General features: G+C 38.3%; 2 protein-coding genes and 1 long non-coding RNA gene across 7 annotated transcripts in view; 2 read left to right on the top strand and 1 right to left on the bottom strand.

Annotated features, from left to right (window-relative positions):
- LOC123378904 (transmembrane protein 202-like) overlaps positions 1 to 9,263 on the top strand; it is a 29,358-nt gene extending 20,095 nt beyond the window's left edge. For 2 of the 3 annotated variants that reach the window (XM_023255087.2, XM_003986978.5), the window contains exons 3-5: positions 6,583 to 6,732; positions 7,073 to 7,204; positions 7,675 to 7,871. In XM_023255087.2, the coding sequence (XP_023110855.2) occupies positions 6,583 to 6,732; positions 7,073 to 7,204; positions 7,675 to 7,871 (479 nt within the window). Of the gene's footprint in view, positions 1 to 6,582; positions 6,733 to 7,072; positions 7,205 to 7,674 lie in introns of all 3 variants that reach the window. The other variant, XM_045059056.1, reaches the window with a different exon arrangement.
- The window catches only part of TMEM202 (transmembrane protein 202), a 36,468-nt gene that overhangs the window by 1,002 nt on the left and 11,428 nt on the right, over positions 1 to 24,038 (top strand). The window lies entirely within an intron of this gene.
- LOC123385865 lies at positions 561 to 23,330 on the bottom strand. Of its 2 annotated transcripts, XR_006599022.1 has the most exons (4): positions 22,041 to 23,330; positions 5,005 to 5,142; positions 2,663 to 2,852; positions 561 to 2,419 (listed from the first exon to the last, which is right to left on the bottom strand). It is a non-coding gene; the product is annotated as an uncharacterized LOC123385865 (long non-coding RNA). The 2 variants fall into 2 exon arrangements; XR_006599021.1 differs by lacking the exon at positions 22,041 to 23,330 and having other exon boundaries at positions 5,005 to 5,476.

Below are 24,038 nucleotides of genomic sequence, written 5' to 3'. Positions count from 1 at the left end.
TCAAATTTTATGTGAACTTAAGCAGATCTGAAAATGCAATATAAAACATTGAAAAATAAGTTTCTAGGGCTAGAAGATACCATATGCATGAGTTTTTCAATCAGAAGCAACACTTAGAGGAAAGACAGAACTACACGAAACAGTTTTCCCATTATCCACAAGAGATACAGATAAGCAGAGGCTCCAGATGCTGGATGTGGGGTTGGAGGGGTTGCACCTAGGCTCAGACCTGAGCTGAAGCATCTATGACATGTGGAACTCAAGGGCAGGACCCAAACACAAGATCTTGAGAAGGAACTAAAATCAAAGGCAGGCAGACAATTCAAGTGCACCTTCAACTTAAAAGAAAAACTAAAGAAAATATTTGCAACAAATATGAAAGATAAAAGGCTAATGGCCTTAATATTTTAAAATGTATATTATTAATAAAAAGGCAAATACTCAAATTCTTTTTTTTAATTTTTAAAATATTTTATTTTTGATAGAGAGAGACAGAGCACAAGTGGGGGAGGGGCAGAGAGAGAGGAGACACAGAATCCGAAGCAGGCTCCAGGCTCTGAGCTGTCAGCACAGAGCCCGATGCGGGGCTCGAACCTATGAACCATGAGTTCATGACCTGAGCTGAAGTTGGTTGCCCAACCAACTGAGCCACCCAGGCGCCCCTCAAATAAATTCTTGATAACCAGACAATTCACAGAACAAAACCTAAAAATGTTCAGTAAACATAGGTAAAAGTATTTTAACCGTAATAAATCATTAAAGAAAGGCAAATCAAATGAACAGTAAGGTAAGATTTTTCAAACGCGACATTAGCAGAGATTTTTAAATGATGATACACAATGCTGGACACTCTCATATACACTGGGGACCATGTAAATGGCTATAACCAAAGCAATATGATTATGTGTATCCAGAGATGTACACTCACAAATTCCATTTCTAGAGAAATGGAGTAAAAGATACAGGCATAAAAATTAAACTGCAATATTTATGTAATCATGCCCAGGTTAAAACTTAGGACTTGAAGATTATTAAAATGTTAATGAATGAGAGTCTTGGAATTTTGTCACTTACAGTAGCAAATAGTTTATTTCTCAGAACCTGGATATTACCTATGAGGCCAACTGTTAATGATTTAGAGGTGGTCAACTGAGTCCTTTAAGTACACAATTTTAAGTCAAGTATCTATCCTGTTTGCAACGTTAACTAAGTTCTAATTCTAGGATCAGTAAGTAGTCTGCAGTTCTCATAATGAATCCCAAATGTCATGAGTGTGTTCAGCTCTCACTAATCTGTTATGTTATTACTGCCCAAAACACTATTGTCCAAATTCAAGAACTTTAAACTTTTACCTACTAATTGCAAGAATTTAGCCCCCTTTCCCATGGAAAGGTGTTTTCAGGATGATCCCAGTCAATGATTCTTGACTTCAGAGCACCATCGGGTAGGATATAAAAGCTACCAAGACTGGAAAGAATACTACCCTACTGGAAAGCAGTAATGTCATTTCTGTGAGTTTCATGGGGACTCTCTAAGATGGGCTCAGGAATGTGTGTGTTCATGTTTCTCTGTCGTGGAGTTACATTAGGCCATTGTGCCTCTGCCTCTGATTTCACCTGGTTCTAGATGATTGATAGCCTCTCTGCTGTAGCAGTTGCTAACAGAATGGAGAAGGGGTGGGGAGTAGGGGACACCATCCTTCACTTTTATTCTAGGTCTCAAGTGTGGAACAGACCCTTCTGTTAACTTCCCTGTAGCATAGGTGAGATCAAACCATAATATAAAGGAATGTTTTGCCATAGAGAGTAGGTTGGACCATCTGGAAGACTGTGGAGAAAGAAGATTAGGTCTTTTAGTCAAAGCAGTGGACCCTCCGGAGCCAGGGCCTGAGAACCATTGCACAATAAACAAGGCCAAGCTGTGTGAGGAACCTAAATCCTAAGTTGATTTCACAGCCTCCTCTCCCAGGTGCTAGGTCTCCATCTTTTCCATTCCAAAACCACCTTCTTTTCCATGAGGATAGGGAAGTTTTGTCTTGGCCTTATGTGACTGGAATAAAAATTTTGTCTTGGCCTTATGGCAACAACATGGAGGTTTAGATCTGACTAAATAAGTGGGCTGACTCCTCAGCAGCACCTTCTTCATTCTCAAAATCCATAGCCACACCCCACCTGCACTCACTCAGTCTGGCTCCTTCATAGTTAAAAGGAGCTAGCCCTTTCGGAGCACTGTCTCCCTATTCTGGCTTTGATTTTTGCTGAAGGACCTAGGGTGCAGTAAGAGGAATCCCACCCCCAAATCTCTTTGGCACAGCTGAGTACTAGGTGCTTAGCTTTTCCTATGGCTGGCTTCTCTCCTATGCTTCTTTCTTCTCACGTCATCTTGGCTTCCCCATTGATTCCTTCCAGAGTGTCAACAGCTGTAAAGGAAAAGAGCATCTAGTGTTAACTAAGCTTATTTGTTCACAAGAGCAAGGTGGCTTATAGCCCTGGCCCTCTCACTTTCCAAAACCTCCTGGACCAAGTTTTACTTTCATAACAATAGAAGGAGATCTTGCCCAGCCCAAACTACTGAATGGTGAGTGTTCCCAATTCACTGAGAATCATTACTGCTTTCCAGTATGGTAGTATCCCTTCCAGTCTTGGTAGCTTTTATGTCTTACCTGATGGTGCTCTGAAGTACAGAATCACTGACTGGGATTATCCTGAGAACACCAGCAAGGATCTTATCAAGCTTTTTGCGTGATGTGGGCTTCTTCCTCTCCAAATTGAGAATGACATCCCCTCTCTTCCCAGGGCATTAGCTTCATTGCCTTTAGCAAACTGGGAGGTTTGCCTTGCTATTCCTGCAACCTAAGGCCATAAAAGAATATTACTAAGGAAATCTTCAGCAGTGTTTTGATACATGTGACCTACGTGGGTGTTCCTTATATCTAGGGCACTTCTCTTTCCCTGGACCAAAACTTCTTACTGACAAGTAGGGCCTTTTGTAACTTAGGTCCTAAGATCTTTGAAACTTTGACAAGTAAGCTACTGTAAAAACTGATGTTTAAAAGCTGAAATAGCTTTTGGTTTTATAGGAGATGGAGACTTGAATTCAGCTTTAGGATGTTTGTTTTGTTTTGTTCAATGAATTAGGAAAAAAACTATGAAGTTAACCAAATGTGCAGCCATTTTATACTATGGAGTTAAGTGTTTAGTTTGGTCAGATAATTAGTTGTATATAATTATTACTAGTAGACTTGCTTCCTTTTGGGGTGAGATTATTCTATGCTGCAAATCTTCAGTTGTTCCTTTGGAGTTGTGAGTGATCTTGTTCATGTGGTTTCAGGAGATAAGGAGCCAAAATGGAGAAGATTGTAAGAAAAACATGAAGTCAATTCTTCCTCTCATGGTGGAGGAAAGGCTGGGCTGTAACATATCTTAGACAGAACTTACACCGAATATCTTAGTGCACTTTTGTGTTTTAATGATCAGATTTCATTTGAACTAGTATAAGCTATAGAGTGAACTTATTTATTCAGAAGAATCTCATAGACTCCCAAAGGCAGGAAGTTTGCTGTACCTTAGGAAATTCCAGACAAGACCGGGGTCTCTGATGAAGAAAATCAAGCCTGCCAGTCACTCAGTCTCTCTAGAGCTGCATTGTCACTCATCTTAGTTTACACTTTGTTTTATCACTACAGCTCAGTTTCTCTTGTTAGTGTGCAAATCCTAAAAAGTGAGATCCCAGTCTAGCTTTGTATCTTCTTGGCTCAAACAAGCAAAAGAGGAAATTAACATGAATCAGTCTCAAATCCAAATTTCCAAGCATAAGAATCAAATTAGTCCAATATGGGTCAGAGCCCATTCCTTGGTCCAATTAGCTATAGTCAGGGGACTATAGGCAAGGGCTGCTAGGTCTAGTTGGGGGCAGTGGGCTAAATACCATGAACGATGCCTATCACACTGGGCTTCATGAAGCTCAATGTAGGCTGATGGTTCTTACTGGCTACGTATCCTGCTAGTTCTGAAACCCAGGTTTCAGGAAATGTGTTGCTTTGGGGACATCATGTTTTAATGTGGCTAATTTGTTTGGGCCACAGAACAACTCACCTCTGTGGGTAGGGGTGTGGTTTCTTTTCATGGACTTTCCTATTATTGATGATGTAAGTGGTGAGTTCTAGAGAACGAAGTAAAACTTAAGAGAGTTCTGAGAGAACTTTTAGTGGTAGAGCCCATCTGGCTTAAGAAAGGAGAAAAGCTAGACAAGGAGGCACCCCCTAAAGGATACTGAAGACATTGCAGGGTCTGCAGTATCTCAGAAGAACTATATTTACTCGCAATTGTGTGTTATCCTCTATTTCTTTTTTTTTCAAGTTTTTATTTAAATTCCAGTTAGTTAAAATACAGCATAATATTAGTTTCAGGTGTACAATCTAGTGATTCGTCACTTCCATACATCACCCGGTGTTCATCACAACAAGAGCACTCCTTAATCCCCGTCACCTATTTAATCCATCCCCCAACTACCTCCTCTCTGGTAACCATCCATTTATTCTCCATAGTTAAGAGTCTATTTCTTCGTTTGCCTCTTTGCTTCTCTTTTCTTGTTTGTTTTGTCTCTTAAATTCCACATGTGAGTGAAATCGTATGGTATTTTTCTTTCTCTGACTAATTTCACTTAACATAATACTCTCTAGCTCCATCCATGTCATTGCAAATGGCAAGATTTCATTCCTTTTTATGGCTAAGTAATATTCTGCTCTGTGTGTGTGTGTGTGTGTGTGTGTGTGTGTGTGTGTGTGTATGCATACATACATACCACATCTTCTTTATTCATTCATCAACCGATAGATACTTGACACTTGGGCGGTTTTCATAATTTGGCTATTGTAGGTAACGCTGCTATAAACATCAGGTGCATGTATCCTAAAACATTGCTGTGGGAGTTAAGGGAAGGATCTGCTTGATATTAGGGAGATGTTAGGAAAAAGTAATGTTTAGCATGCCCCTTCTCTCTTACCAACATCCAATCTGCAGAGAGCAGAGATCTTGAGCCAGGAGATGAGAGAAGTGGCGTTATGGCACGTAAGGGCTTTGGAACAAAAGGATGTTAGCAGGCCTGTCCCTGAGCAAATGTGACGCAGGACCTTGAGGGACTCTCAGGAAAGAAAAAAAAAAGAAAGATATTTTTAGGGATTGAAATTCCTACAATCCAGAAAATTCAGGCTTGAAATCTTACAAGAGAGGAGTTCAAGTAAATGGGATGTCGTTTTTGTGGTCAAATGCAAGATAAGGCCTGTACAAGCCAGATCTACTTGGAAGAGAAAAAACAAATAGAAACAAACTACCTGTCCAAAAACAGTTAAGTCATTAAGTAAAATATGTTAATATGATAAGCTCCTTGGTAGCCATTAAAAATGATGTATACAGGGGTGCCTGGGTGCCTCAGTTAAGTAACCAGCTCTCGATTTCAGCTCAGGTCTTGATCTCATGGTTCGTGGGCTTGAGCCTTGCTCTCTCTCTCAAAAATAAATAAATAAACATTTTTAAAAATTAAAAAAAAATGAAAATGATGTTTACAACAGGTGATTTGGAGGATAATCTTACCATATAATCTTAAGAAAAAATTCACTTGATATGCAGTATCATATCCACTCAGTACAGAGAGTAGAAAAATACCGGAAAGAAATAACATAAAATGCTAGCAGTAGTAGCTGCCTGTAGGTAATGGGCTTGTGGCTGATTTTCTTCCTTATATTGAACATGTATTACTTTTATTTATTTAAAAAAAATTTTTAATGTTTATTTATTTTTGAGAGACAGAGCACAAGCAGGGGAGGGGCAGAGAGAGTGGGAGACACAGAATCTGAAGCAGGCTCCAGGCTCTGAGCTGTTAGCACAGAGCCCCAGGCAGGGCTCGAACCCACAAACTGTGAGATCATGACCTGAGCCGAAGTCGTATGCTTAACCCACTGACCCACCCAGATGCCCCCATGTATTACTTTTAGAATTAGAATTAGGAACAAGAAAATGTTTTAATCTGTGTTGTGATGTTAGAGTCATGTCTCCTATAAGCTAGTTTACATCTAGGTTAATGTGTTAACGCACCCAGAACTATTTGTATGTTTAGTTTTATAATGAAGGCTTTGCCTTCACAGTAAATAAATTCCAAGTATCAATGAAAAGCTGGGAAACGGGAACCTGGGTGGCTCAGTCAGTTAAGTGTCTGACTCTTCATTTCAGCTCGGGTCATGATCTCACAGTTCTAGCCCCATGTGGGACTCAGCGCTGATAGCTCAGAGCCTGCTTGGGATTCTCTCTCTCTCTGCCCTTCCCATGCATGTGCTCTCTCTTTCTCTCTGTCTCTCTCTCAAAAATAAATAAATACACTTGAAAAATTAAAAAGAAAAGCTGGGAAATAAGATCCTTATTTATGCCCTGGACGCCACATAGTAAGCTCTGTTTCATCCTCCCTAGTCCTCACGCCCTTTTCTAAGACTCTATCTGGTTTTCTTAAGAAAACCCTACTGGACTACCCAGACCCTGCTGGCCCCCTGCTGGACTACCCAAGCCTTTCCTTTCTCATTCTCCTTGGCAGATTACCTTCAATATTCCAGGACTTTCTTCCTCATCTCTATCTTTTCCATACTCGTTGCCCTTGGCTGGCTCATCAGCTCTTACCTGCCTAGAAGAGGAAGTACGACCACCAACTTCGATCTGAAGGTATCCATACTGAGCTTCATCTCAGGTACAGACCTAGACTGGCAGGGAAATGCCAGGGTAAAACTGTCAAATGAATCAAGTTTCTCTGTGGGGCTTTTATTCTCTTTTTCTTGTCCCTTTCCTCTTCTTCAGTATCACATCAAGTTGCCAGCTTCCGGCCCTGTCTTACTGCATAAAACACACTTTAACTGACTTATACCAGGGGGAAGGGAGAGGCCCCTTTCTCTTTCCCATATTGGTCAAGCCTAAATTTTAATCTTGCTGTGCATATGGCGTGGAGGTAGAAGAAGACTTGGGGGGGGGGTGCGTGGTCAAGGAAGACTGAAGACACTGATGGGTTGTGACATCTTTTCTTTTGGTCCTAGCCATCTCCTTGCTCCTCTGCCTTATCCTGTTTCTGGCACAGGTTTACAGGCATACTAAGGATGCCTTGGAGCCAGATCTCCTATGGGCCTATCATATTAATTGGTGGAGTGACTTCTTATTCACGTTTTCTGGTGAGTCAGTCCCCTGTCTTATGCTAGAAGGATAGAAGAAGAAACCACTTCTTGAAGGCAAGGTAGAATTTAGGAGAAATAGAAGAAATGACTGTTCCTATCTGGAACATTTATACATGGAGAGGCAGAGTGGTATGGCAAAGAAAGTATGGATTTTGAAGTCTGGAAACCTGGATTTAGTAACCTGTTCTACCATTAACTGAGGCAGGCACAGGTTGACTGACTTGCCTAAGATCACACAGAAAGTTGTGGAACTATCATTTGAATCTAGGAGGTTCAAGCTTTGTCTTCACCATGTGAGATAATGCAATGGGAGCACAGGAGGGTAAAGTAACTGTGCTGGGGGAGAGAAGGGTTGGCTTCACTAAGAAGAGGTCTTTAGAACCTCTTCTAAAGCATCACTAAGAATTTTGAAAGCCAAAAGACCATCTGTCTACTGAAACTCACCTCAAATTCTTCTCCTCCTTTAGGGATCATGTCCCTCCTCAACTATATAACTTTCAGATTTCCTCCCCTTGATCAAAATGTCACTGCGAGTCCCACGGAGAAGTCAAGGCTGGGGGTTGGTCCAGTGACCAAAGAATTACCTGCTGAAGATGAAGGGTTAAGGTCTGATATGGAAGCTCCAACTGAGGAAGAGAAAACAGCCCCTGAAGCAGAACCGTGATGGTGATAGGAAAACCCAACTACTGCTTGTTTTAAAAACGGAAGAGAGGCTGAGTTGGAAATGATTGTGTAGATTCTAGGAAACTCTCCTAATGTCATGTCCATGCTATTGAAGGAGATAGCAGTAAAGCTATCTTTTGTGTGCACTGGATCCAAAATATGTATTATAGAAATGTAAAGAAAATAAAAAAAATCCACTTAAGAAAAAAAATTTTTTAAGTTTATTTATTTTTGAGAGAGAGAGAATGAGAGGGGCAGAGAGACAATCCCAAGCAGGCTCCGCGCCATCAACATGGAGCCTGATGCAGGGCTCGCAATCACTAACTGTGAGATCATGACCTGAGCCAAAGTCAGGCACTTAGCCAACTGAGCCATCCAGGCTCCCCAAGAAAAAATTTCTAAGATAAAACATCTGTGGTTAGAATCACAAATGAAAGAAACTAGCAGTAGGTGCAGTGTGTGGATTAGAGATGTCTTTGGGCATCAGGGATCTTACAGAGCAGAATGACCCATAGAGAAAGATGTCATCTAGAGGAAGATGTCATCTAGAGAAAGATATCATCTAATTCTGCTTGAAAATTTCTTTTCTTTATTATATGTGGCCTATACTGTTGAATCTGAATTGCAGATCATTGCCAGCAATGGAATAAACATCAGTAGACATAATACTTATCATCCATAGGTACTGAAAGGTGCTGGGGTGGGAGGTGGGTTCTGGGGAATCCATGAGGTCCAATTTCCTATGAGGACTGGTCATTTGAAACCTTTACAGTCTATTATGTGAACCCACTGCTTCTCCCTAGGCTGAGAGATATCTTAACCAGGCCTCCACAAGCTTCTGAAACTGTGCACAAAATTTGTGGATGCCCTTTTCTGTGAAAAGAGCCACAGACTCCATCAGATTTTTGATAGGCCTGTGACTCTTTTGATTCCTGTTACTCAGTTTTGTTTTAATGAGCCAAATGAGGCTAAAGGGCTTTCTTCAGCCTAAGTATATAGATGTGGACCAAGTTAAAAGGTTTTACCCTATAAAACTAAGTAAGGCAATCACATAGGTCTTTCAATGGCTAAAGATCCCTTTCAAACCCAGACCTCATTCCATGCAGAAAGTCCCTGACATTCATTTTGTTCTTTATTCCTTTAGTAGCTGCCACTACTACTCTACTGGTTGAGGTGCATACTTCTCCCCCAACCTGGCAGTGGAATGGACTATAGTGCCCAGCTTGAACCCCTTTCTGCTCTTAAAGATAAGCTTTTGGGTCCTTTTGGTTTAATTTAAAGATTTACTGGTAACTTCTGTAGAAAACAAACATAACAGCATGGAGCAATTATGTAGGGTTTTTTGGGTTTTTTTTTTTTTGCCTTTTTAAGATAATTTTATTTGAGTGGTTCTTACAATTCATGTAGTGTTTTTTTAAATGTTTTTATTTACTTATTTATGAGAGAGACAGAGACAGAATGCAAGTGGGTTAGGGGCAGAGAGAGAGAGAGACACAGAATCCAAAGCAAGTTCCAGGCTCTGAGCTGTCAGCACAGAGCCCAACGCGGGGCTCGAACTCACAAGCTGTGCGATCATGACCTGAGCCAAAGTCGGCCACTCAACCGACTGAGCCACCCAGGCACCCCATAATTTATGTAGGTTTTATAATCCTGGTCCCTGATTAGAAATGCCCTAACATTCCCAGATAGTAACTGAAAGCCCATTAGGTTAATACCTTAGCTTTTATTCCTAAGGATAGGAGTTTAGCAGCATGTGCTTATGTGCACCCATCCATACAGACACCCATATACACACACAGACACACACACAGACACAGACGCATATATACACACACTTCATTTTGACCCTACCTTAGAAAACTCTCCATGTTGGCTCCTCTTCCTAACAGGTGGCCTTAGTTATGGCAGAATGACTGGTGCCTCCTTACCACAGGGGGCCTCATTTCAGAGGCTCCTCAGGCTATTCCTGAGACTTTGTCTGGTTGTAAGAACACACGTGTATTGAAGTCCAGCTCCTCATCTTCCCACGCCCCTCACACACTAAGCATACCCCACACATTGATGAATGAAGGATTCATTGAATTGATAAGCTTTATTTATAATTCAGTTTTACTACTTTAATTGTAAGACTAAACTGACAGTGAGCTAAGTACTGATGACTCTTCAGGAAACGGAAGTTTTAAGTGGGGTAAGAAGAAGGAAGTAGGTCTGAGTGAGAGTGGAAGATGTTAGATCATAAGAAAGTAACCATAAAGGGGCACCTGGCTGGCTCAGTTGGTTAAGCATCTGACTTTGGCTCAGGTCATGATCTCACGGTTCGTGGGTTTGAGCCCTGCATGGGGCTCTGTGCAGACAGCTCAGAGCCTGGAGCCTGCTTCAGATTTTGTGTCTCCCTCTCTCTCTGCCCCTTCCCCGCTCACACTGTCTCTCTCTCTCTCTCTCTCTCTCTCTCTCTCTCTCTCTCTCTCTCAAAATTAAATAAACATTAAAAAATTAAAAAAGAAAACAAAAGAAAGTAACTGTAAAAGCCCTGACTATTAGGAGATAATGGATAGTCATTATAACTAAGTTTTCCACTTTGCTAGCAGAGAATACTCATAAGAAACAGGCAACCTGCAGCGCCTGGGTGGCTCAGTCAATTAAGCATCTGACTCTTGATTTTGGCTCAGGTTATGATCTCATGGTTTGTGAGTTCCAGCCCTGCATCAGGCTCTGCGTGATGGTGCAGAGACTGCTTTGGGATTCTCTCTCCCTCTCTCTCTTCCGCTACCCCACTTACTCTCTCTGTCTCAAAATAAATAAATAAACTTAAAAAAATACAGACAACCTTTCATTGCTCCTTTAGAAGCTGAATGCTCTACTTTCTTCTTTCTCTGTCTTTGCTTGTAGAAAATTCCTTAAAAAGCTTAAGTGGATTTCCAATAAGATAGCTCAGTAAATCACCCTTCCATACCTTCCCTCTGCTCCAAATACATTGCCTGATAGATGAAGCAGAGGGAGAAGGAGAGGGAGAGTGAGGGAGAAGGTGGGCAGGGAGGGAGGGAGAAAGATAGATTGAGAAGTATAGCCAGGTCAAAACAAGACAAGCATTTTCACAGAGCAGAAAAATGACCAAAACACAAGGCCGTAATTTGAGTTAAGCCATAGATTTAATGAGCTCTGAGTCCAAAAGTAATATGGAAGTAAACAGTAAGACAACTCCTGTAGGGTGAAAAGAGTTAAAGTGCTTCTCAAGACATGGACTAGAGGTAGGTTCATGACTCTAGCTCAAACTAGGCACTCATGGAAAGCTGCCAAGGACTGAGTGGGGCTACAGCTTACTTGGAACCATACACTCGAAGAGGTAAAAGGACACAAACACACCCTTGCTCAACTGAGCAGCCCATTCGTTCATTAACTGGCTCTGTAACATTCCCTGACAACATAGCAGAACAAGAAATCTGAAATATCATATTTATGAGACCTGAGTCTGGACTGGGGAACTTGGCTAAAGAAAGGAAACCCAAACCCATTGGGTGGTATGAGCATAAAGGGAGAGAAAGAAACAAGAGACAACAAAAAAAAATTTTGTGCCTGCAAACAGGAATTCCAAACATGTAAAGAAATGTTCAGAAAAAATTCAAAGTCCACAATCAGAATATGGATTCATTTCAGATTAATTTGGAGCATAGTATTATAGAGACTTTAAATATTCTTAGGCTACATGAAGAGATATATGACAGAATCATAGATTATAAAAAATGACCCCAAACTATGAAACAAAAATAGATGGAAATCATAGAAATTAAAAATATAAGTCATTAAAATAAAAAATATAACAGTCATTATATAAAAAAATATAATAGTCATCAAAATAAAAAGCTCAATAAATTTTAAAAAATCTAAATAGTACACTAAATAAAAAGAGAAAATATTTTATTCTGGGGTATATCTAGAATATTTGCAAAAATTGACCAAGTAATATGTCTGAAAGAAAGTTTCAACAAATTTAAAAGGCTATAAATCAGTCTGTGTTTCTTGAACTCAATGACATCAAATTAGAATTCAATAAAAATAATAATTTTTTAAAAATTCTATATGCTTTTGAGAACTAAAAAATGCTCCCTAAAAAATTCATGAGTAAAAAGGCAATCACAGTGGAAATGACAAAATATCTAGAACTAAACAACAATAAAAGAATGGCTACCATAAAACCCCACAGGTGCATTTATGTAAAATAAAAAATGAAAAATAGTTTAAAATAAATAACTATGCAGTCAACTCATGGACCTGAAAAAGAATAACTAAATAAACCAAAAGGAGAAGAAAGAAAAAAATTTTTAAGCAAACAGTAAAATATGAAAAAGTTTTTAAGTTCAAACAACCTAAAACCTAGCTCTTTGGAAAACAATAAAACAAAGGACAAACTATAAGCAAATCTAATTAAGAAAAAAAAGAAAAACTATAAATAAATAATATCAGGAATGAAAAGGAGAACTGCTAAAGTAGTCTTCTGTACATTATAGATTATATAATTGGTTTGTGTATTATATATTTTTATATATTTATATATAACATAACATATTATAGATATGTTACTCAAGCATATTTTGTTGTTTAAAATTTGTTTCTTTGGTGTTGGTTGTTATTTGTCTTCTCTCATTTCTGATTTTATTTGGGTCCCTTCTCTTTTCTTTTTGATAAGTCTGGCTAGAGGTTTGTCTATCTTATTAATTCTTTCAAAGAACTAGCTCCTGGTATCATCAATCTGTTCTATTTTTTTTTAATTTTTTAAATGTTTATTTATTTTTGAAAGAGAGATAGAGTGCGCACGGGGGAGAGGCCAAGAGAGAGGAAGACACAGAGTCCAAAGCAGGCTCCAGGCTCTGAGCTGTCAGCACAGAGCCCAACGTGGGGCTCAAACTCACGAACCATGAGATCATTACCCCAGCCGAAGTCAGACGCTTAACCGACTGAGCCACCCAGGCACCCCTGTTCTATTTTTTTTTTTTTTTTTTTTTTTTTTTTTTTTTTTTTTTTAGTTTCTATACCATTTTTCTCTGCTCTAATCTTTATTATTTCCTTCTTTCTCTGGCTTTAGGCTTCATTTGTTGTTCATTATCTTGATCCTTTAGGTTTAAGTTTAGATTGTTTATTTGAGATTTTTCTTGCTTCTATGTAGCAATACAGACCTACCTGGATGTACTAAGACTGCTTTTGCTGCGTCCCAAAGGTTTTGGACCATTGTGTTTTCATTTTCATTTGTTTCCGTGTGTTTTTTTTATTTCTTCTCTGATTTCCTGGTTGACCCATTCATTCTTAATAGGATTTTCTTTAACTACCATATATATGTGATTTTTTCCAAATTTTTTTCTGGTGGTTTATTTCTAGTTCCATAGCATTGTGGTCAGAAAAGTTGCATGTTATGACTTCAATCTTTCTATATTTGTTGAGACCTGTTTGGTGACATAATGTGTGATCTATTCCAGGGAATACTCCATGTGGACTTGAAGAGAGAATGTATTCTGCTGTTTTAGGATGAAATATTTTGAATATATCTGCTAAGTCCGTCCATCTGGTCCAATATGTCATTCAAAGCTATTGTTTCCTTGTTTATTTTCTGTTTAGATGATCTGTCCATTGACATAAGTAGAATATTAAAATGGAATTTATTCCTGGATTGCAAGCGTGGTTCAATGTTCACAAATCAATCAACATGATACACCAGATTAATAAAAGAAAGGCTAAGAACCATATGATCATGGGACTAAGAACCATATGATCAGTCAGTTAAGCATCCGAATCTTGATTTTGGTGCAGGTTGTGGTCACACAGTTGGTGAATTTGAACCACACATTGAGCTCTGCACTGTCAGTGCAAAGCTGCTTGGGATTCTCTCTCTCTGCCCCTCTCCCACACACACTCACTCTCTCTCTCTCTCTCTCTCTCAAAATAAGTAAGTAAACATTTAAAAAAGAAAAAAGAAAACCCTATGATCATTTCAATAAATGCAGAAAAATAATTTGACAAAGTACAATATCCATTCATGATAAAAACCTTCAACAAAGTAGGCTTAGAGGGAACATACCTCAACATAACAAAGACCATATATGAAAAAAAAACTACAGCTAATATCATCCTAAATGGGAAAAAAACTGGGGGCTTTTACTCTATGGTCAGGAACAATAGAAGTCCTAGCCACAACAATCAGACAATAAAAATAAATAAAAGGTGTCTAAATAGTCAAGGAAGAAGTAAAACCTTCACTATTCGCAGATGACATGATACTATATATAGAGAAAACTTGAAAGATTACACCAAAAAACTGCTAGAACTGATACATGAATTCAGTAAAATTGTAGGATACAAAATCAATGTGTAGAAATCTGTTGCATTTGTATATACCAATAATGGAGCAGCAGAAAGATAAATTAAGGAATCACTCCAATTGCACCAAAAACAAGATGCCTAGAAATAAATCTAAAAAGAGGTGAAGGACCTATACTCTGAAAAAATATAAAACACTGAAGAATGAAAATATAAAATATATATGTATAATATATATATAAAAATATATATATAATATATAAAAATATATATATAAATATAAAACATTGAAGAATTGAAGATGAAGCAAAGAAGTGGAAAGACATTCCATACTCATGGATTGGAAGAAAAAAATTTGTTAAAATGTCTATGCAACCCAAAGCAATCTACACTTTTAATGCAATCTCTATCAAAATAATATCAGCATTCTTCACAGAGCTAAAACAAACAATTCTAGAATTTGTATGGAACCAGAAAATACCCTGAATAGCCAAAGCCACATTGAAAATGAAGAACAAAACTGGAGGTATCATAATTCCATATTTCAAGGTATACTACCAAGCTGTAGTAATTAAAACAGTATGGTACTGACACAAAAACAGACACATAGATCAATGAAACAGAATAGACAGTACAAAAATAAATCCACGATTATATAGTCAATTAATCTTCAACAAAGGAGGCAAGAGTAGCAATGGGAAAATGACAGTCTTTTCAACAAACATTGTTGGAAAAACTGGACAGAAACATGCAAAAGAATGAAACTGGACACTTTCTTATACCACACACACACACAAAATTCAAAATGTATTAAAGACCTAAATTTGAAACCTGAAACCATAAAAATCCTAGAATAGAACACAGACGGTAGTTTATTTGACATCCGCCATAGCAACTTCTTTCTAGATATGCCTCTCAAGGCAAGCAAAACAAAAGCAAAAATAAACTATTGGGACTTCATCAAAATGAAAAGTTTCTGCACGGTTAAGGAAACAACAAAACTAAAAGGCAACCTACAGAATGGTGGAAGATATTAACAAATGACATATTTGATAAAGGGTTAGTACCCAAAATATTATAAAACTCAACACCCCAAAAATGAATAATCCAATTGAAAATGGACAGAATACATGAATAGACATTTTACCAAAGAAGACTGTGCAGATGGCCAACAAACACATGAGAAGATACTCGACATCACTGATCATCAGGGAAATGCAAATCAAAACTACAAAGTCACACCTCACACCTGTCAGAATGGATAAAATCAACAACACAAAAAACAACTGGTGTTGGCAAGGATGTAGCGAAAGGGGAACCCTTTTGCACTGTTGATAAGAATGCAACCTGATGCAACCACTGTGGAAAACAGTATGAAGATTACTCAAAGGTTCTAAAAATAGAACTACCTTACCATCCAGCAATTGCCTACTAGGTATTTACCCAAAGGATACAAAAATACTGATTCAAAGGGATACATGCACCCCGATGTTTATAGCAGCATTATCAACAACAGCCAAATTATGGAAACAGCTCAAGTATCCATCAACTGAAGAATGGATAAAGAAGACGTGATATATATTTATAATGCACTCATCCATAAAAAAAAGAATGAAATCTTGCCATTTGCAATGACATGGATGGAGCTAGAGAGTATTATGCTAAGCGAAATAAGTCAGTCAGAAAAATACAAATACCATATGATTTAAATCATATGTGGAATTTAAGAAACAAAACAAACAAAATGGAAAAAAAAGACAAACCAAGAAAGACTCTTTTTATTTTTATTTATTTTTTTAACGTTTATTCATTTTTGAGACAGAGAGAGACAGAGCATGAATGGGGGAAGGTCAGAGAGAGAGGGAGACACAGAATCTGAAACAGGCTCCAGGCTCTGAGCTGTCAGCACATAGCCCAACGCGGGGCTCGAACTCACAGACCGCGAGATCATGATCTGAGCCGAAGTTGGACGCTTAACCGACTGAGCCACCCAGGCGCCCCAAGAAAGACTCTTTTAAAAAAAAAAATTAGTAGGCTCCACACCTAGCATGGAGCCCAATGTTGGGCTTGAACTCATGATCCTGAAATCAAGACCTGAGCTGAGATCAAGAATCAGCCAGATGCTCAACTAACTAAGCCACCCAGGTGTCCCAGGAGACTCTTAACTGAAGAGAATAAACTGATGGTTATCCGGGGGGGGGGGGGGGGGGGATGGGTTAAATGGAGTGAACTTGTTGTGATGAGTACCATGTGTAAGGAAGTGTTGAATCACACTATATTGTACACCTGAAATGAATATTATACTGCATGTTAAGTAACTGGAATTTAAATAGAAATTAAACATTTTTTTCTTTCTTACTACTCTTTATTTGAACCATTAAGTTATCGAATATGTAAATTAATCTGTGGATTCAGTGAAATTCCAAAGGAAGTCTGACACTTTTGTCGGGTTCTTTTGTGAAGAATGTCAGGTAGGTCCTAAAATGTAGGGCAGTTCATTCTCTTCTGCTTGCAAAGAATCAAAAAGAGCAAAGATAATTTTGAAAAATAAGAAGATGGAAACAATTACTCTAACCTATATGGAGGTGACTTATTAATCTATTGTAGTCAAGACAGTGTGCTATTGGCACAGATATAAACAAACAAATGGGACAGAATAGAAAATCTAGAGATGTGGAAATGTGATATATGATAGTGGTAGCATTAAAAAAAATAAATGAAGAAACTATGAACTATTCATAAATGAGGAAATTATGAACTATTCAAGTAGTAGGGTTGGTGCAACTGGTTAAACAGGGGGAAAACCATAAAACTAGAGCTTTGACCCATGATCATAGTTTTTTTTTTTTAAAGGAAGTCCAGAGAGTAAGGACCTAATGTGAAAAGCAAAACTTTAAAGACCTCCATACCCATCTGGAGGAAATGTGAGCCTCAAAAAGAATAATGACATTAATAGATTTTAACACTTTGAATTTTTTAAGAAATCCATGAGTTTGTAGTGACATTCAACAAAAGAGAAATGGTGAAAGGAGAAGGAAAAGAGGAGGCAGATTTTCTTTACAGAAATATGCCAGCCAATAAACATAGAAGGAATGATAGATGTTGAAAATCATTTTATAATCCCCAATATAATTCAGGCAAGAATCATAGTATATCATCATTAAGTAAAAAGTTACTGGAGAATAGTATATCATGTTATCCCTCCACTGAATACTTAATTCCAAAGGGGAAATGTACAATGGGAAGATTTGGCAATCACAATCTTAACTAAATGGTCAAGCTTGGCATCATCAAGAGAAGGATGAGTTAACATCACGTGCTTCATGATGTGAAACAGTGGGAGGTATACACCACCACCTGTGTGGGGGTTTTGCTAGAAATGTTTGACTTGAATACAATGATAGTCACACAAATTCAGAATGCATGGCCTTCTATAAGACAACTGACCCAAACTATTCAAGGATTTAATATCATGAAGAACAGAGGGAGGTGATAGGATTGTTCTAGCTGAAGGAGACTACAGACATAAAACAGATGAAATTCATTGATTCTGGATTTCTTTTTTTTTTAATTTTATTTTCTTTTTAAAATTTACAGCCAAGTTAGCTAGCATATAGTGCAACAATGATTTCAGGAATAGATTCCTTAATGTCCCTTACCCATTTAGATCACCCCTCCTCCCACAACCCCTCCATATTTAAAAGCCTCTTATATTTTGTCCCCCTCCCTGTTTTTATATTATTTTTGCTTCCCTTCCCTTATGTTCATCTGTCCTGTGTCTTAAAGTCCTCATATGAGTGAAGTCATATGATTTTTGTCTAACTAATTTTGCTTAGCATAATGTCCCCTAGTTTCATCCATGTAGTTGCAAATGGCAAGATTTCATTCTTTTTGATTGCTGAGTAATACTCCATTGTATATATATACCACATCTTCTTTATCCATTCATCCATCGATGGACATTTGGGCTCTTTCCATACTTTGGCTATTGTTGGTAGTGCTACTATAAACATTGGAGTGCATGTGCCCCTTCAAAACAGCATACCTGTATCCCTTGGATAAATACCTACTAGTGCAATTGCTGGGTCGTAGGGTAATTCTATTTTTAATTTTTTGAGGAACCTGCGTATTGTTTTCCATAATGGCTGCATCAGTTTGCATTCCCATCAGCAGTGCAAAGGAGATCCTCTTTCTCTGCATCCTCACCAACATCTGTTGTTGCCTGAGTTGTTAATGTTAGCCATTCTGACACGTGTGAGGTGGTATCTCATTGTGGTTTTGATTTGTATTTCCCTGGTGGTGACTGATGTTGAGCATTTTTTTTAATTTTATTTTTTATTTTTTTAAATTTACATCCAAATTAGTTAGCATATAGTGCAACGATGATTTCAGGAGTAGATTCCTTAATGCCCCTTACCCATTTAGCCCATCCCCCCTCCCACAACCCCTCCAGTAACCCTCAGTTTGCTCTCCATATTTATGAGTCTCTTCTGTTTTGTCCCCCTCCCTGTTTTTATATTATTTTTGTTTCCCTTCCCTTATGTTCATCTGTTTTGTCTCTTAAAGTCCTCGTATGAGTGAAGTCATATGATTTTTGTCTTTCTCTGACTAATTTCACTTAGCATAATACCCTCCAGTTCCATCCACGTAGTTGCAAATGGCAAGATTTCATTCTTTTTGATTGCCGAGTAATACTCCAGTGTGTGTGTGTGTGTGTGTGTGTGTGTGTGTGTGTGTGTGTATCACATTTTCTTTATCCATTCATCCATCGATGGACATTGGACATTTGGGCTCTTTCCATACTTTGGATATTGTTGATAGTGCTGCTATAAACATGGGCGTTCACATGTCCCTTCGAAACAGCACACCTGTATCCCATGGATAAATGCCTAGTAGTGCAATTGCTGGGTTGTAGGGTAGTTCTATTTTTAGTTTTTTGAGGAACCTCCATACTGTTTTCCAGAGTGGCTGCACCAGCTTGCATTCCCACCAACAATGCAAAAGAGATCCTCTTTCTCCACATCCTTGCCAACATCTGTTGTCACCTGAGTTGTTAATGTTAGCCATTCTGACAGGTGTGAGGTGGTATCTCATTGCGGTTTTGATTTGTATTTCCCTGATGACGAGTGATGTTGAGCATTTTTTCATGTGTCGGTTGGCCATCTGGATGTCTTCCTTGGAGAAGTGTCTATTCATGTCTTTTACCCATTTCTTCACTGGATTATTTGTTTTTTGGGGAGTTGAGTTTGATAAGTTCTTTATAGATTTTTGATACTAACCCTTTATCGGATATGTCATTTACAAATATCTTCTCCCATTCTGTTGGTTGACTTTTAGATTTGCTGATTGTTTCCTTCGTTGTGCAGAAGCTTTTTATTTTGATGAGGTCGCAGTAGTTCATCTTTGCTTTTGTTTCCCTTGCCTCTGGAGGTGTGTTGAGTAAGAAGTTGCTGAGGCTAAGGTCAAAGAGGTTTTTGCCTGCTTTCTCCTCAAGGATTTTGATGGCTTCCCATCTACTGGATTTCTTTTTTAGATGTATAAACATTTTTTGACAAATGGGGAAATTTGAGTGTAGAGAGCATGTTGGGGATTGTATTGAAATCATTTGGTTTTTCTCAGGGTTATTAATGATGCTGTGGATATATATGAAATACACTTGTTTCTAAGGAGATATGCTGAAATATTTTGAGGTGAAGTGTCATGATTTCTATACTCTCAGATGATTAAGCAAAAAGGAAAATGTATATATAAAGATAGAAATATAAAGCCAATGTGTTAAGTTGTCAAATGTATTAATAGTTGGTATATATAGGCGAGGGGTATAAAGGTATTTATTTTACTGTTTTTTCAACTCTTCTCTGTGTTTGAGATTTTGCAAAATACAAAAAGGTGAATTTTTTTAAAGTTTATTTATTTATTTTGGGGGGGAGGGACAGAGAGAGAGGGAGAGAGAGAGAATCCCAAGTAGCCTCTGTGCTATCAGTACAGAGCCTGACACAGGGGTCAAATTCACCAACCTCGAGATCATGACCTGAGCCTAAATCAGGAGTCAGGGGGTTAACCGACTGAGCCACCCAAGCACCTCTAGGAGTTTTAATTTTATTTATTTATTTATTTATTTATTTATTTATTTATTTGGGGGAGAGAGAGAGAGAGCACATGTAAGTGGGGGGAGATGGGTAGAGGGAAAGAGAGAGAATCTCAAGCAGGCTCCATGGTCAGCATGGAGCCCAGCCGAGGGCTCGATCCCACAACCCTAGGATTATGACCTGAGCCGAAATCAAGAGTCCTATGCTTAATGCACTGAAGCACCCAGGTGCCCCTCGAAAATTTATAAGCCACAATGAGATTTTATAAGGCACAATGAAAAATCTTCATAAATTTGACTAATTTAAAACTTCTGTACTACAAAATATAATAGAAGCAGTCAATGAAATAAGCCCATCTATAGGAAGATGTTATGTATATACATATATATATATATGTATGTATATATATGTGTGTATATATGTGTGTGTGTGTGTGTGTGTGTGTGTGTGTGTGTGTATCCAACAAAGGGTCAATATCCAGAATACTTAAAGAAATTCCGTGTAAAGAAAAAGGAGCTAGGGTCAAATAACCCAAGAGAAAAATTGGCAAAGGATCTGCATAAGCAGTTTCCAAAAGGAAATCCAAGTGGCAACAATATAAAAAAAAATGTTCAACTTCACCAGTAATTAGGGAAATATAAAATAAAACAGCAATGATAGGGGCGCCTGGGTGGCGCAGTCTTGTTAAGCGTCCGACTTCAGCCACGTCACGATCTCGCGGTCCGTGAGTTCGAGCCCCGCGTCGGGCTCTGGGCTGATGGCTCAGAGCCTGGAGCCTGTTTCCGATTCTGTGTCTCCCTCTCTCTCTGCTCCTCCCCCATTCATGCTCTGTCTCTCTCTGTCCCAAAAATAAATAAACGTTGAAAAAAAAATTTTTTTTAAAAAAAGAAAAAAAAACAGCAATGATAAAATGTTATAATAGTCATATTATGATAGCATTATTAATATAACATTAGAGTAAAATGTATAATTAAACACCATAATGAGATTATTTTTGTATTTAAAAGTTTGACATTATCAACTGCACATTGGAATTTTATGCACTGCTAGTAGGAGTGTAAATTGGTTAAAAAATTCTTTGGAAAGCAATTTTTTAATAGTAAACTTGAATATATGTATACCCTATGACGTAGTAATTGTATCTCTAGATATTAACCCTAGAGAAAGATTTTATCACATAGGTAAAGACGCATTATGTAAGGATAGTCAATCAGTCTAGCACTTTTGTTACAGTGAAAAATTAGAAACAACTTAAATATCTATTGACAAAAGAATTGGATTCATTTTATACTGCTTTCCCTCTTGCTAATTCTACTCCAGTTACACAGACTTCCTTGAAGTTCCTTGATCCCTTCAAGCAAGTTCCCACCTTGGGGCCTTTTCATTTACTCTCTTCCTACAATGTTCTTACCCCAGAAATCCACTCATCTTGCTCCTTCACTTCCTTCAGGACTCTGCTCAAATTCCACCTTTTCAGAAAAGCATTCCCTGACCATCCTATCTAAAAGATTACTCCTTCTCTTCATGTTCTATGTCATTAACTTTCTTTGTATATTGATATATATTTATTTGCTTTCCGTCTCCCACCCTTCATCATGGTCATTGGGTCATTGTTTTCAGTTCTTTACTGCCTAAGCTGTCACCATGTGACTCTGCAAAGCCTCCTACTACAGTGCAACGTAGTAGGACATCTCATGTGGCATGTTTTGGCTAATGGGATGTAAGCAGGGAGGGGGGCGTGAGGACTTAAAAGGCCATTATATATTTCTACTCACCTTTCTTGTATTTCTGTCATCCACCATGGGAATAATGTGCCTCAGGTAAGCAGTTTGAAGACTGTAATGCAGACCTGAACTTGACCTGAAACCTGGTATTCAGCCAAGTCCAGCCAAACATTGGCAAACCCAGTCAAGATCAGCCAAATTTTATCTGATACGCAGACCTGTGAGTGCGAAAAATAAGTATCTGCTATTGTAAGCTACTGAGAACATTGGGAGTATTTATTATGCAGCATTGTTGCAGTGATAGCTGACTGATATACCCCTCTAGAATATAAACTGTAGCACAGCAGGGATTTTGCCAGTTTTGTTCACCAGTGTACATGGTCAGTGACTAAAACAGTGCCTCGCACACATAAATGCTTAATAAATATTTGTTGAAGGCATTAATTAATGTATTTGTACTAAAGCTATAAAACTGTTGGTGATTCCAAAGAGCAAAGCAAGAGTTCAAGTGTGCAAAGAAATAATTATAATTGGCTCTGTTAAAAATGTAGTCAGTCAGAAGCTGACACCAATGTATGAATGCCACCTCTAATCAGATAAACAAGCAGCTTCTTAAATTGACAATAGATCCATATAAAACCAAAGGACAGTTAATAAAAGGATCAGAAGGAAAAATGCCCTGGAAGGACTTCAGTATTTCCTTTTGAGTAAATTTGAGTATATTTACTTTTGAGTAAATATAAATATTTACTCAAACATTACCATCACCTCTGATTTGGAGACTTTTCAGGAAGAGAAATGTCACCAGCCCCTGTCCCACAGAAAAAAATGAAATGAGCTATCATCATCTATGAGCTGGCTGGTGGTAAAAACAGAAGTCAAGGGGCGCCTTGGTGGCTCATTCAGTTGAGCCTCTGACTTCAGCTCAGGTCATTATCTCATGGGTGTAAGTTCGGGCCTAGTTCGTGAGTTCAGGCCTTGCATTGGCTCACTGGTGTCAGCCTGTCAGTGCAGAGCCCAATTTGGATCCTCTGTCTCTGCCCCTCCCCCATTCACGCTCTCTCTCAAACAAATAAAACATTAAAGAGAAATAGAAGTCAAATAGGCCTTATGAAAGATCCTATGTATTTATATAGATACAAGAACAAATATTAAAGTGAATGGAGCAAATGTTAATAAGTGAATTTACGTAAAGGGTATGGGGTATTCCTTTACTATTCTTACACTTTTTCTCTAAGTTTATAGTTTACTTCCAACTTTTATTTTTTTTAAGTCTATTTATTTTTGAGAGAGAGAGGGAGAGAGAGAGAGTGAGTGGGTAAGGGGAAGAGAGGGAGGGTTGACAGAGGATCCAGAGCAGGCTCTACCCTGACAGCAGAGAGCCCGACATGGGGCTTGAACCCACAAATCACAAGATCATGACCTGAGCCAAAGGCAGACACTTAACTGACTGAGCCAACCAGGCGTCCTCCAATTTTTTTTTTTTAACATGGAAGAAAGTGTTGTTCCAGTATATCCAGTGAGAAACAGAATATGGCTTATCCTGAATAGAACAACTTTTATGGTCTCAAATGACTTAGACAGCTAGCAATTGTCTTTGTTTCACTTGGGTCAATGAAACATATGTTGTCAGAATGGTCAGATGCATGTTGCCTCCCAATGGAATGACTTTCTCTTGTGTCTTCTGTTCATATGTTTCTTATACTGTCTCTTGCCATACCTGGGATTATCTTGGGTTGTCATACTGTTTCTCTTGCAAGTTTATCATCTTCCTCAAGTGTGTTGAGATTGAGAACTGTTACAGTTTTGAGCAAGCAATAGATTCTGCCTCTTTAGCTGAGTCAGCCCAATGTACCACCTGTCTTAGTTTGAGTTCCTCCAGAAAATAATCTTAGACAAAGGTTTAAGTATAAGTAGGTTATTTGGAAGGTGCAAATGGAATGCTGGGAGGAGCAGATGCTCCCAATGGCATCATTACTTCTTCCCTTTCATACTTTGTTCTCTATGTCAGAATGTTAGGCTATACATAATGTGGGAAAGAGAAGTGAG

Source organism: Felis catus, chromosome B3, assembly GCF_018350175.1.
Source record: "Felis catus isolate Fca126 chromosome B3, F.catus_Fca126_mat1.0, whole genome shotgun sequence".
Lineage (NCBI taxonomy): Eukaryota > Metazoa > Chordata > Mammalia > Carnivora > Felidae > Felis > Felis catus.
This window is presented reverse-complemented; position numbering and strand designations above follow the sequence as displayed.